Below are 14,364 nucleotides of genomic sequence, written 5' to 3' on the forward strand. Positions count from 1 at the left end.
TGGATTAAATTGCACTTTGATGACTTTGTTGGTGTGAATAGGGTTAAGTTTTTCCCCCGTGGCGCCTGCAAAGTATGCGTCGTTAAACGTGGAAGGAACTCATCTTACGACTCGGTTATCGGTTTAATCGCTTTGATGGAGACCACACACACACTAAGACAGGACGGAGTCCTTGCTATGGTCAAACAAATTACGGTTGAAAAAGGATACAATAATATCCTGGCCCTGTCGTCTCGAGGCGGGAGGCTTTTCCATGTTTGGATGTAATAATCCTCGAGTTGAGTGTTTGAGTGTGTGCCACGCCAAAGGATGGGCTCTCTCTCTCTCTCGTCCGATGGATGGGGATGTAACTAATGAAGTGACTGCGCTGCGATGGGGGAGGCAAGAGCAAAAGTAGGTCAATCGCCATCCATCACTGTTTAATCGGTTGATTCTTAAACCTCGTGTGATCCGGGGGCGATCTGGCGACGGTGCAGAAAAAGGGGAAAATTTATTGACGTTAATAAATGACGGGCCTGTTTTTATTTGACCGAGGCGGGTTTGCTGGAGAGGGAGAGTCATTTAGCAGTGATGGAGTGTCTGACTGTCCAGCTCGGTCCGACCGTTAAAGCCAGCGTACAATGTGCTGTGGGATGAGGATCCTTCCTGGGCAGAAAGATGAGAATACGATACCGGTTTGGTGAGAGGATAATTTCTGGCAAGTCTCATTTGTGTCTTTTAGGCACGATAACGCTGGGTAGGATAGTTTATTTCCGCATAGGATAAATAGAGTGCCATTAGTCGATTTCGAAATAGAATTAAACCGTGGCAGGGCAGTATAATTAGAATTTGGTAGTTTGCGATAAACATACAAATAGAGTTGTTGTTTATAGTGCTAGAGTGGTATATGATTACTTATACTTATTGGATGATCACACAGACTCTAGCGAAACCGGACGGGTTTGATTCTCATCTAGATTCTCATCAAGAAAATATTGATGTAGGGATAATAAGATATCTCACTTTATCTTGTCTTTGTGAATAAATCTCTATTATAAAATTCTAGTAAAGGCCGATCAGCGTTACTTTTCAGCGGCAGATTTGATGTTTTTTGCTTAGTTTACATCCATAAAATGGCAACCGCTTTGGTTATGGAAATCGCAACGCTGACTTAGTTTTTTAAGGTTGGAAAAGTTAGGAGAAGAATAATGCAAATTACAGTCAGAATTCAATAGATTGAGCCTGAAATATAGCTAAAATGTGTCATCTACGACGCTCGAGGAAGCCTCAAAGACAGGACATAAGTAACCTACTTTAGGTGGCCGCCACTATCGGTCCGGCTTAATATGGAAATGTTGCGACAACTGCGACAAATAACCCTCTTTTAGGGGAGGGGGGGGGGGGGTGTGGGAGTGACGGATCATGCCAGTCTATACAGGCTTTCTAGACTTAAAAAGTACCACGCAGTCGGATAAGTCAATCCTTGCTAAGGGCGACAGTCCATACGTGGCTTAAACCCAGGACGGGCATGTTGTTAAGTATTCCCAGTTGACGATTATACTGCAGAACTCCCCAATAAAAGAAGAAAAAAAAATAGGAAAACCACTAGACTGGATAGTTCCTTGACTGAGATAGATGCTGATACTATGTTAGGATCCAAATTAAAAAGGAAGCAGTATCAGAGTCTGCAATGCGGCAGGATCTCTTTCAGGACCGAGGGGTTTGGGATCAGTTCCATTACCGGTAGGTACATGTTTCAGGATCTGTATGGGGACGGGATCAGTTCCAGCACCGGTATGGGTTCGGGTGTAAGTTCTGGTATGGGTTCGGGAGCAATTCCAGGGCCGGTACGGCTTTGGGAGGAAATTCCAGACTGGTATGGAGTCAAGATCAATTGCAGGACCGGTGTGGGATTGGTATCAATTCCACGACTGGTATGATGTCAGGATCAGTTAAAGTACCGGTAATGTGTTAGAGTCAGTCAGAATCAGAGATTGGATCGACAAGGGTTCAGGATAAGTTGCAGGATCGGTATGGGTTCTGAACCAGTTTCTCTTAATGTGTCTTTTGGAGTTTAAAGTCTCATGGAATTTGCAATGTCTTTTAAAAAATCCGTTGCTCGCATCCCAAAGATATAAAAGTTCTTGAAAATATCTTGCATAACCCCGTAACCGGGCCAAATTAACTAGTAGTCACAAATTTTGAGCTTTGATTTCGATTTTAGGAGTAGATCTTGGGACATTTGGTTGAAGCGGTTTCTTTATTAAAACATTAAGAAATTGCACTATAATTACATATTTACAGAGTACAGTTATGATATACATTGTTAATTGCAGGCATTCTTAAAATAATAAGCTCTCTTGAACAACCAACCTAGTACCAAACATAACTCTTCCAACATCTTCGAAAATACCTCGGAACACTTGCACTCGCACATAAAAAAAACCCTTTTTCCAATTTAATCCCCAGCTTTCGTGAAAATGTAATTGACCTTTTCGGTAAAGTAAAAGAAACTAGCGGAAAAAAGTGGAAAATGGATGCATGATCCCGATCCGTCCCGTACTATCCTGGCAAAACCCAAACTGCCTAAAAAAAATTCGGACATGTCTGGACTGCGGGCAAACCCCACGACGGAGCAAGAAACGCTACGAAAAAAAAAAAAACGCAACATATTACCCGTTCGAGATCGTTTTGATAAATTTAACCCAAATGAATAATTAATTCCCGGCCCAAGTTGCCTACCAATCTCGCTTACCTTGAGAATGGTAAGCACCAGCCCAGGGAGGAATCGATCGGGTGAACCCATTTCACCATTCCGGTGAGTTTCCATGGTTTAATCCGGTTTCGGGTATCGTCGGTTTACAGGTTTGCGGCAAATTGAAAGGATTCTATTTATTTGAAACGGTAAAAAATTGGCAACTTTACTGCTACAGTTGGTGGTGGTGGTGGTGCTGGTGGTACACGTGCACCCGTCTGTTTGAAGTTTGATACGAAAAAGGAAAAAGATGGGGTTTTTTTTGGAGTCGGTGCTGCTAGGGCAGTTGGGTACTCGGTACTAAGCATGGTCAGTGTTTGGGATTTTATTGAGCTGCAAAAAGCACTTATGTCTTTAACACTTTATGGAGCAGAAGGTAGTAGTAGGGATTACCGGGATAGGGGATAGGGTGATCTATTTTTAAGGTGAAGGTTGATCAAATTAAACACTTAAGGTACATTGTTTGGAAAGAAGATTACGCATGAAAAGGCTTATTTGGAGTATTAAAATGAGTTGAAAGAGTAAATTTCAAGCAACGGATGTGACCTATTTTCAGCCATATTGTACACAACATCATGTTATAAGCGTTGCGCGATTGTTCCCAACAGATTAAATGAAATGATTGCCTTGTCTTTACCGCACCCATTCCAGTACTTTGTACAGGAGTCTGCTCCTGGTATCACACGCTTAATTTCAGTATCGATCCGTTGGGTTGACACATTTGCTAAGCGGTTCAGAAAATAAGTCATCTGCCGTGTGTGACTCCACCTTTCGCATTGCATCAGCACCGACCCATGTGACGGGATGAAACACGCACACATTGTCGCCGAGAGTGCAGCAGGCGTGAGCAGTTGGCGCGTTTGACACAAAACGCTCTGGGATGCACGTGATCCAGTCCGTCCGTCAACTAGTTGCACCGACGCATTAGGAGAGACACATACACACACCATCCTCAGGACGGCAAGAGACTCGGGGAGTCTTGCAAGGCAATGTGCAAGTGATATAATTTACACATCACTAGGAACCAGCAGCACAGAACCGATTTGCCGACAAAACGGGGATGAACCATGAAAAGACAGATCTCTCTGCCTGTCCGCCTACCTTCCATCCGCCGTGGGGTCGTTTTTACCGTCGTATCTTGCAGCCGAGGTCGTGTTTTGCGCGTTGCAAACCATCCTCACCGATGGTATCGCCCAGACGGGAGGCTGTGTCGTGTAGCACGACGACGAGGATGATGATGGTTCGCCCAGCCCCGTGTATCGGGTGGCGTGGAATCTCTCCTTTTTATCCACCGGTAGGCGCATGGGTTCACTTGACTGCATTGGGGCGAGCTGGTATGAGCCGCAGCAGCCATTGACTCACTCTATGGTGGGAGAGGGAGGGGGAGGACATCAGGGCGTCAGGATGCAACCGTGCAATGCGACGGATCATGATGATGATGCGAAGCGCATCCGGTGCAGTTCTGCCCATCCTCGATCGTGCATGGTGCGGGTGCACGAACACTTTTCTAATGGAGATACATGGTAGGTGGTAAATAAATTGTAAATTTTATTTCATTTACCAGTTGAGCTGAGATGAAAGTTTATTTAATTACTTTGCAACTCAATTTATTGCAGCGGCGGCCGTGTACTGTAGCAGCACCAGCAGCAGCATCATCATGTATGCAGCGTGATGCATGCTGCAGTGGAGTGTTTTTTGCACCGCCTCCACGAACCCTTTTCCGTTCAATCGACTGATTACGTTCGTAAAAAAAAATCAACTTTTGGATGCATCAGAGGACCGTGTGTGTGTGTGTGTGTGTGTGTGTGTGTGTGTGTGTGTGTGCTGGAGGATGTGTTTTGGACAAGATGAATATGGTAGTCGGTTGTAAATTTTAGAATCATTCATCTTCATATCCCTATTTCGGTTGCACCGTATGATTCGAGATCGGACATATGTGCGGTCCAGTTGTGTGCCGGTGTGTTTTGGTGTGATGGAAATGCATTTTCGGTTGCATTGGACCGTAACGGCACCGATTGAAATGATCTGTAGAGTGCAGCTCGGGGATGTAAAACGAACAAAAAAGGGCCAGTGCAATCAGATGCATCGTTGTCACCGGCCATGCGGGTGCGAATTTGTTGGTCTGTTTTTGGGCTTGACCGAAGGACACATTGAATGAAATACGCAGCGTACCAATTAATCTATTTTATGGGTTGACATATTGTAGCGAGAGTGCTTCGAATGGCCAATAGACCTATGATAGTGTTAGCTGAAATAGGTATAAAGAACGCTACGCAAAAGTAAAGATATTAATAGAATGGAGTGGATTTTTTACGAAGGAAATGCAGGAACCAATTTTAGCAGTATTTTAGAACTTTATTTTTTTCGTAAATATTCTACTATTTCTCGTCGTGACTTGCTAGATTTGAACACCATATCACTTGTATGTGTACAGCTGCACGATATACCTACGTACTGCATTGCGTCATCGTAGACTTCAGGTTGTTCTGTCTAGCCTTGTTGAAACATGTGTCTTCACATTGTTTCTGTCTTACGTTTTCCAAGTCTTGAAAATAGGAACCGATTTGCGCCAGCGAATAAAATTAGTGTAAGGTGATACAGCTGGAATATGTATGGCTTGCGTTGCGAAGAGATCATTGATGACGCATTCACGAAGTTTCAGATAGTAAACAATACTTTGTTAAGACAACTTCCATTCCTCTTGTTTAGTTTATTTATCTGTTTCTGATATCAAAATTTAACGAATTGGCCAAGATTCTTAATCCATGTATCCAAATAGCGATGTTAAGCAAATCATTTATAGGGCTCTTTTATGGGTATACTTAGTACTCGAAGTTCTAAACCACTCTTCCTGGATATATTGGATACATTCTTGCACTCTAGAGGCTATTGAGGATTATTGAAGCTTAATCGCAGCTCCATCCATTACAACAGGAGTTTTGAGGAATGAAGTAGTTCTCCACAAGGCAATCAAAAAAAATATAGTTGTCGAACTCAATATTTCCACATTTGTCATCCCAGTCCATTTCCATATTTGTCATTGTACCAATTTGTGTAGAGGTTTTCAAAATTGTGCATTCTAAAGACTTCCAAGATAATCAAGAGCCTTGGTTGGTTGTCATTTCATCGAGTCTTATACAATCAATTTTAGTAGCAGCTCCAGCTGCTGATGCTTGCGAAGCTGTCCATGTAGGTGGTCCCGTATTAATAGTGGGGACAGTAGTAGTTGACTTGCACGGCTTAGGTGTCTTCGAGCGTTTGGTCCTATCAATGTGAACGCGCTTATGGTGACCACGGTGTGCATCGGCCACATTTTGTAAACGAAAGCAAGATCCGGTACATATAGCACATAGAAGAACGAAAAACGTGTGCAAATATTACCAAGATGAGTAGCATGGCTACAACGAAAAGGAAAACGTATTACAGTTTCATCGCACCAGCTTAGCCAGGGCGTTTGCATGCGAATTAATGTCGGCGCTTTTTATAGGTTTTGCAACAATTTGCCGAAACAGATTTGACATTGAAACCCATATGGTTCCATTCGCATGGCATATTAAAAAGGCCGTATGGTGGCCGTGGGCAAAAATAAAACAAAACCTTGCGGATATACACAAGTGCTATCTGTGTTTGGTATTTGCATCCCACGTGCCTTCTTCCAAGTAAAAAGAACACCAATACCTAAAAGGTAAAACGGAGTCAATCTGGAAAATCTTACACATTTCGTCCAAATGGCAAGACATTGTGAATGCGGTGTATTCAAGATGTAAGGCTTAAGTCTCTGTAGGGTCTTGCTACAGATCAAGTAAGAAATGATGACACTGTTTCGTGCCATGATCCATTGAAGTTGTGACTCATATTACACTAATTCATTTCCCTTTAATGTTATGATCATACAAATAGCCGCCAAAAAAAGAACTGCTAGCTATGGTTCAGGATTCGTAAGCTGGTTTTATTTCATGAGTGATTTAGTAACAGTTTTGAGCGTTCAGAATAGCTCGATCATTATTTGCAGATCGGAATTACCCAAATCCAACATGCTTTCCTGCAGGGGTTATTGTAGTCGTAGTGGTTGTGGATTACACGGTAGGCACTGGTGCAGCGGTCGTTGTTGGTGCGGCGGTCGTCGTAGGTACGGCGGTAGTCGTGGTCGATCTCGGACGTCTGGTTCTAGTACTATTTTGACGGTGTCCTGGCCGATGTTCCCTCTTATCTTCACCGGAAAAGTCGCGGGTACGTTTCCAGGTCTTGTTGCCGTGTGCGTCCGCCACGTTCTGCAAAAAAAAAAAACAAAAAGGAATTTAGAAAAGTTTAAAATATTCTTCAACTCCAAAGGAAAACTGTCTGTAGTACCAAGACGAGCACGATGACCACAAGGACGAGGAAAATGTACGTAAACTTCATGATGATTGTATCGTTGGCCGAGGTAGCACTAGAACTGATTTGGAGTAGAATTTGGGGCCCGCTTTTATACGATTTGTCAGACTCAACCAGACCTGACTTGACCAGATTGAACTGGATGCGGTATATTCTACATTGTACTGAACCAGATGGAGTATAACAAAAAAAAAACTCAGTATAAACACAAGTGCGATGTGTCTGGTATCTCCAATGGCCTTACACAGCAGCTTCACTCACGCTAAATTAATCAGTTGTTTGAAAATAAGATGCTCATAATTCCATGTTCTTATAATCTTAATTCTGCCAACTGGCTATCTTAAGTATCTCGCAATTGATCGTGATCTTCAAGCCCACAGCAAAACACAATCACCTGGCAGGTGTGCCATACTGTTTTTGGTTTTCTCCGGGTTGAGATATTTGAGGTTGTAGTGAAGATCTTGGTGTTTCAATCCTGAACTCTCCAGAAAATCAACTAGGAAGATGACATTGCGACCACTTGTTAGGTGTAAAAATATTTTAGTACTTACATTACATTTCAGTTGTAACGAATTACGTTGTGATGTTTCAATCTGAGTGAAAATATTAATTGGCTGCTGTTATGAATTCAAAAGCTGATTTTTATTTAATGCATAACATATTGTGTTGTGTTTTATCATTCGGAACAGCAAGATCATTACTTGAGAGACGAATTCAAACAGACATCCCTGCTGCTTTACCCTTGAGCAGTAGAATCAACTATTGTAGGTGCAGGTGACGCAGTGGTGGTAGGTGCAGCGGTCGTTGTAGGAGCTTCAGTCGTCGTCGGTGCAGCAGTTGTCGTTGGTGCTTCAGTCGTCGTTGGGGCTGCAGTCGTCGTTGGTGCTGCAGTCGTCGTTGGTGCTGCAGTTGTCGTAGGTACAGCGGTCGTTGTTGGGGCTGCAGTTGTCGTCGGTGCAGCAGTTGTCGTAGGTACAGCGGTCGTTGTTGTAGGTACAGCGGTGGTCGTAATAGGGCCTGTAGTAGTTGTAGCTGGCTTGGTCGTTTTACAAGGGGGAGTCGTCTTCGGACGCTTGGTCTTATTTTTGTTGTGCTTGTTTTTGTTATGGTGATGTCCTCCGTGATGTCCACTCTTCTTCTTGTGCTCACCGGAATGGTCGGGTGAACGGTTCTTCTTTTTGCTGCTGTGTGCGTCTGCCACATTCTGAGAGGAGTTGAAAAAAATGTTAATAAAGTTGTGCCATTTCACACGCCTGAATGGCAAACTATTTGTACCAAGACGAGCACGATGACCACAAGGACGAGGAAAACGTATGTCAACTTCATGATGATTGTATCGCTGGGCGAGGTAGCGCTGGAACTGAATTCGGCTATATTTTGGTACTGAGTTTTATACTGTTTAGCACAACAGGGTGATATCGAAGTACACGGGATTTGCTTTATGACGGTGACGGGTATTGATATTGGGGATATTGAACCAGCAGGTAAGTAACAAAACACACACAAAATCTGTCTGAGCAAATACAAGTGCGTTAGTGCCTGGCGCTTAACGTCATACGAAAACACGTACGTCACAAAATACTTTGTTCTAGAACAAAGGATTAGAAGAAAAAAAAACAAGCAAAAAGGTTTGAAACATTTAAAATAAAGTAAATGTAACGAACCATGTTATACCATATTTACAAACATGAATATCTACACAAGATGAAGTCTGTGGTCGCTCTTTTGAATATCTTAAAAAGATGAGCAAATCTTACTGTCTAATACAAAACTTACCATGTCACCAATGCACAAGGAAATATGATTTTTTTGTTGTTGTAAATTTTAAGTTTTCAAACAAGACTTGAGCTATCTCAACGCCTTGCAAAAAAGTCGACGAAACATCTGCTTGTTACATCAACGAGACTGTTACGGTAACTGATAGCATAAATTTAGGGGTAAATGGAATCAATTTGAACTACAATACGCGGTAACAACATAACTTTATCTAATTATATGATAAATACGAGACAATAATCCTTTAAGTTTCAACTATAAGCCATAAAAAAAGTAAAGATTTAAAATGGCTTTCTTCAGGATCCCCTTTTTACAACTCCACAATACTACCGTGACAGTCCACGATCCCACTGCGGAAGTGTGTATCAGTTGAAGTATTCTTCATTTCATCGATAAACGTTTTCCCTTTCGCCTGCACCAAATTCATCGTTACGCTTTGATATGATGATCGTCTCGGTTTTCTTACCACCCCAGCAGAAGAGGGGACCACACTTTCTTTGTACTTCCGGCCATGACCCCGTCAGTCCTTACGTGGTAACAACTGGTTTTTACTTTGATATTTCCTTACCCGTACACGAGCCAGGGGAAAGCAGGGCCTGGGAAAACTCTGAAATCGAATCGAAACATAAGCAAACAATCCCCGAAAAGCGGTTCAAAAACAGCAGGAAAATTTATTTCCTGTCTTCCTCGACTACCCTTTCCGAAATGCTCTTCCTTGCCTTACCTTTATTCGTTCGGTCTCTTCATCTTGCCCCTAAAGAATGGATGAGTCAAAGCGACGTAATTTAAGAATTGGAGACTCTGTTTTTTTTTTGTTTGGGCCTTTTTGTGGTGCGTGATTTGCTTGCGGTGTTTTTCCTTCTTCCTCGATTTTTCCGCTTGTTACGCTGCACACGGGAAGCGGGTGATGCGGGAAATTCAATATATTTTTGTACACAGACACACATTCTGGGAGGGGGGGGGGGGGGAGAGCACGCAATACAACGACGACAACGTTTCGTATGGCCCACCGCTGACGCCCAAGGGCAGTTTTCCGGCTGGGTTTTCCAATTCAATCTTAACCCGATTCAACCTGCCTTCCATGGGAGCGCTCTACTGGAGTGCAGTAGAAAAAAAACCTGCTTAGCAAGGGGACGAAGGAAGAGTTTATTTTTTCACTCTTGCCTTCCCACCTAGCTCTTCCGTTCCGTGCGTCATCTTGGTCTGGCTGCCCATCCGGGAGGTTTTTGAAATATTTATGATAGTACACATTTCAAAAATTCTGCCGTCCCCAAAACATGGCCTCGGCCGCAGGAGTAGTTGGTCCCCGGAATGGGGGGGGGGGGGGGGGGAGAGAAATCTCAGGCCCGAATCGTTCGCCCTGGGAGCACTGTGCCGGCATGGAGAATGTTTACTGATTCGTAATAAAAATATGAAAAATAGAAACAAACCTTTCGGTAGCACCAGCACTTTTCCTGGAATGCGCTTGGCAAACGCACTGGCTCAGTCCGTCCGAAATACCTTCGGCCGACTGCCTGGATGAAACCGGAAACCCTGGGACGGAAGATGAGTTTCCTCTCCCCGCCGGAAGATACCCGGCGGGTGGCCAGCTGAAAGCAAGAATGAAAAAAAAATAGACAGAGACCAGAAAAGAAAATAATTCCGGAATTCCGGTTGCAACAAAAGCAACCCTGCACAGGGGAGTAGGGGGTGGGTGGCGAAAAAACGGGCTTACGACCGGGGTCTTATGAATAGGAAAAATTGCGCCTAACCGTCTGGTCATTTTTTTCCCCTCCCTGTTTCGCCCAAAAGGGCACATGTGCGGGCCAGTGGATGGGTAAGACGTTAGGGCAATTTCTGCGCGAAAAATCACACTACCTTTCTGGTGGGCACTCGGCAACGTACGGTAGCACCGGTAGCCAGACCGGGGTAGGAAGTGGAAGTGGTGCAAGCATAAGCAGGGTTGCAAAGCTGAAGGCGTCTTGTAGCCGAATGCCAAACGTTGGAAGTCGCGGGCAATAGGTAGGATGAATGCACGCGCCCGAGAGGAATGAATAATGGGCGAGGAAAACTTGTTGCTGAGCAAAGAGTTTTCCCAGCACAGCGGAGATGGAGCTGGAATGCAGCATACTGCTGGATGGGAAGGAAGAGCTGGTGCTGCAAGTGGATGGCCCGCCAACGCCCCCCCCCCCCCGCCATTAATGGGCAAGCTCGGAAACGGACGGCTGTATACGGCACACGGAAGGAAGAAAAATGAAGACAGGAAGATGAAAAATGCATGAATACGAAATGTTCTACATTTCAGGGCAGTTTTCCCATTCCCTCTGGTACCGTGTTTGGGGCAGAGAGGGAAGAGAGGGAACAGCTAGAGTGAATCGGGGGAAGCAGGAAAGTCGCACCGGTAATGGGCGCCTGAAAGAAAGTGGAAGTGGAACAGGAATCTAAGGAAAAACGGTTACCTCCTACGCACGCCAGATTACTTTCCACTGTTCGGAGGTTTCCCGCATTGCATTGTGGAGTTCGGTGGAAGGAGGCAGTGAGGCAGCCCCTCCCGAAGACGGTGGCGCGCAACGGAAACGCGTTGAACTCGAGGCTTCACGCTGATTTTAATATTTTATCAGCTTTACTTTCTGCCCAGCTTCGTTCTAAATTTGCGTCCATGGAATGCAGATTGCATACGGGCCAGGAGGGGTGCTTGTGGTGCTGGGAAGGAAACAGTGAGATTGAAATGGACGTGGGGCAGAAGCGTGGCAGTAACAATGCACTTGACTTTTACACTGCGCTTTGTCGCAGTGGAACGTGCATCGAGGGTAAGGAAAATAGCTCAGCGGAAAGAGAGAGAGAGAGGAAGTGAAAAAAGGAAAAACTAAAAACCAAGCCACAATACATGGTGCCACCGGGAGCATGGAGAAGACATCAGAAATCTTCCTCCAAACCCCTCCTCAATGTTCAGACCCCATCCGATTGCTCCCATAATGGCTTCATTTTTGGTTTTTGCTTAGCGCGTCCGTGGCCACATCGCAGCAAACGTCTTGCCAGCACAAGTGCACAGGACACAAGTTGTCTGCCCGATTGTGCATTGTTTTGTCTTGGGGCAGGTTGTGCACACGTACAGTTCGACACGGCGTTGCGGCTACGAAGGTGTCAAAATTGAAGCTGCAGTAATAAACGGCAGCCCGTAAATGTGGTGGAGCTGCAGAGATTTTGCCGTTTGGTTTTGCAGAAGTGATCACAACATTCGGTCGATCTGCGAAGGAAAGGAAAGGAATGTGTGTTTGAATGGCGTAAAACAAAAAAAAATTACGCTCAAAATAGAGCATTGGATTGCATGCAAAATTGATGTCGCAGAAGTGATGGTAATCTTGTTGACATCGTTATCTCTGAGAGCTTTATTTTTAGTCGTTCTTACAGGGTTTTCGAGGATTATATAGACATGTTCAGCGTGTTGTAGATTCGTTCAGGCATATAATAGACTCTTTCAGCGAGATATAGAATTGTTTGGAAGTAGGCGTTGACATGTTCGGCTGTACTGTAGAGCTGTCACTTTCGTACCCGTTGGACTGCAGCTTGGATCATTCTCATCAGAAGGTAAACAAACGGGTTTCGATAAAAAAATGCTTGTTGTAAGCAATTCATGAATTAAACAGCTTGGGGAATGATTATTAGCAACTTTTAGGACTTTGAAGAATGAAAAATTGAACCCTGCGGCATAGTGTGTAAACAAAACAAATGACAGCACTACAGAATCGCTGAACATATCAACGCCTACTTCCGAACAATTCTATATCTCGCTGAAAGAGTCTGAACGAATCTACAATTTGCTGAACATGTCTATATAATCCTCGAAAACCCTGTATTGCAGTATTCCCACAAGTTGGCCTAATTTTATTGGTAGTAGACAGTTCGTATCGCCTTTTCAGGTTTAGTACTTCATGAAGCAGGAAATAAACCATAGGAAATTGGTAGACCATTGGATTGCTCTTTTGCCCTAAAGTAAGAATCATTTTATTTTGTAGTTCAAAATCATTTTGAATGTTCAAAAAGGATCCTAAACTGAGGAACCTAAATCAAACTTATTCTTGTTTGGTTTTAGGATACTTTTTTGACTTTTTATTTTAGGAAGGGAACTTTGTATTATGAGAGTTCGACTCTATGGAACTTCAAAAGTTCAAACTCTTTTGGAGATACACATAGGCACATAGGATCATATAAAAATAAGTTAAATTTGGTGATTCAGTTGAAGTGATCGTCATTTCGTTATAAATCGATGAGGAAAATGTAACAACAAAGTCAAAAAACAATGGAGCTATAATTACTATCATAAACTTTAATGAGGAAACGTAGTACACAACTAAAAACAGCAACTTATGCTGTAACGCTTTAATAAATTCAACCTAAGCAGCGAACCCGACCAATCATGAGAACAAGGAAACAGACAAAGTACATTTGCAAACACACACACACATACACCCTTTCCACTCATCAAACTAATAGCTTTTGCTTTCACGTGGTTCGCAAGATTAGCCAACTGCGCTTGAACCAACAAGTACCCATATCAGTGGGAAAAAACAAATGACGACACACTCAACCGTAATCCATCCTCGTCCAAACGGGCGCTTCTCAGCATCCATTTACAGGGGATGTGGTGCTGCCTTCAGTTACCGGCATGATTTTTTGTGCTGTTCGTTTTGTTCTCTGCCCAGCGTCCAGCGCTCTACTTGTTGCTACATATCCGCTGGCCCACGGTGGGCCATTTTGTACCGCGCGCGAATGACGCATTTTCTAATCTAATCCTCGGTGGCTACGCGATCGGGTCCGCAAACCGATCGCTGATTGAGAAGGCAAAGTTTAATTTGCTTAAAGATTTTTCATTTCCATCCAACGGGCAAGGCTAGAGAAAGGTTTCGGAAGGGCAAGTTTGAAGATCAACAGAGGAGCAAAAAATACAAAAAAAAAACAAACTGCTCTCCCCGTGGCAGCCCTTTCGCGGAAGGTTTGAAGAGCCCTCTCCACGGCCTTCCTCTGCTGTTCTACTCCGTGTTCTACTGGGTGCTTGCTTTTGTCTCTTCGGGAAATGTTCCGTCCGAAGCACCGAAACACTTACGGCCAAAACAAATGTCTTGCGATAAATTATCCGCTTTACAAATTGTTCGACCCGGCCGGTGCCCGGTGCTGGAGCCGGGCCCGTGTGTTTCCACGGTTCTTCTTCACCATCGTTTCTGTTGCGTCTATTCATCGGTTCATCGCTTCGAGCTGTTCGCGCACCGAATCGTCCTCGTTGTCTGCCGTTGCTGCTTTTGAGAAATTGATCTGTGGTCATCACACACCACGGTGTTCTCCGCTCACGGTAAGGAACCGTTTCGGAGCGGAAGGACCCATTGGCAGAGTGGACCCCGAGCGCACAAGGCTCTCTGATGGACACGCTGCACGGATCGCACTCGTCCGTGAGAGTCATCGCGCTGAGGTACATAAAACAAAACCAGCTAAGGGGAGGCATAAAG

At 44.1% G+C, this 14,364-nt stretch overlaps 1 protein-coding gene across 1 annotated transcript; it reads right to left on the minus strand.

Moving 5' to 3' along the window:
• Nucleotides 1-7,725: 7,725 nt before the first annotated feature.
• LOC121599360 (threonine-rich protein-like) lies at nt 7,726-8,489 on the minus strand. Its single transcript, XM_041927096.1, has 2 exons — nt 8,384-8,489; nt 7,726-8,312 (listed from the first exon to the last, which is right to left on the minus strand). Exons 1-2 carry the CDS (start codon nt 8,432-8,434, stop codon nt 7,845-7,847), a joined length of 519 nt encoding a protein of 172 aa, XP_041783030.1. The 5' UTR covers nt 8,435-8,489; the 3' UTR covers nt 7,726-7,844.
• Between the last annotated feature and the right edge of the window lie 5,875 nt (nt 8,490-14,364).

The sequence above is a fragment of the Anopheles merus genome, chromosome 3L (assembly GCF_017562075.2).
Source record: "Anopheles merus strain MAF chromosome 3L, AmerM5.1, whole genome shotgun sequence".
Lineage (NCBI taxonomy): Eukaryota > Metazoa > Arthropoda > Insecta > Diptera > Culicidae > Anopheles > Anopheles merus.

Coding starts and splice junctions, on each gene's coding strand:
- LOC121599360 (XM_041927096.1), bottom strand. CDS start 8,434: ATGAAGTTGACATACGTTTTCCTCGTCCTTGTGGTCATCGTGCTCGTC. Junction 8,313..8,383: donor TGGTCATCGTGCTCGTCTTG/GTACAAATAGTT, acceptor AACTCCTCTCAG/AATGTGGCAGACGCACACAG.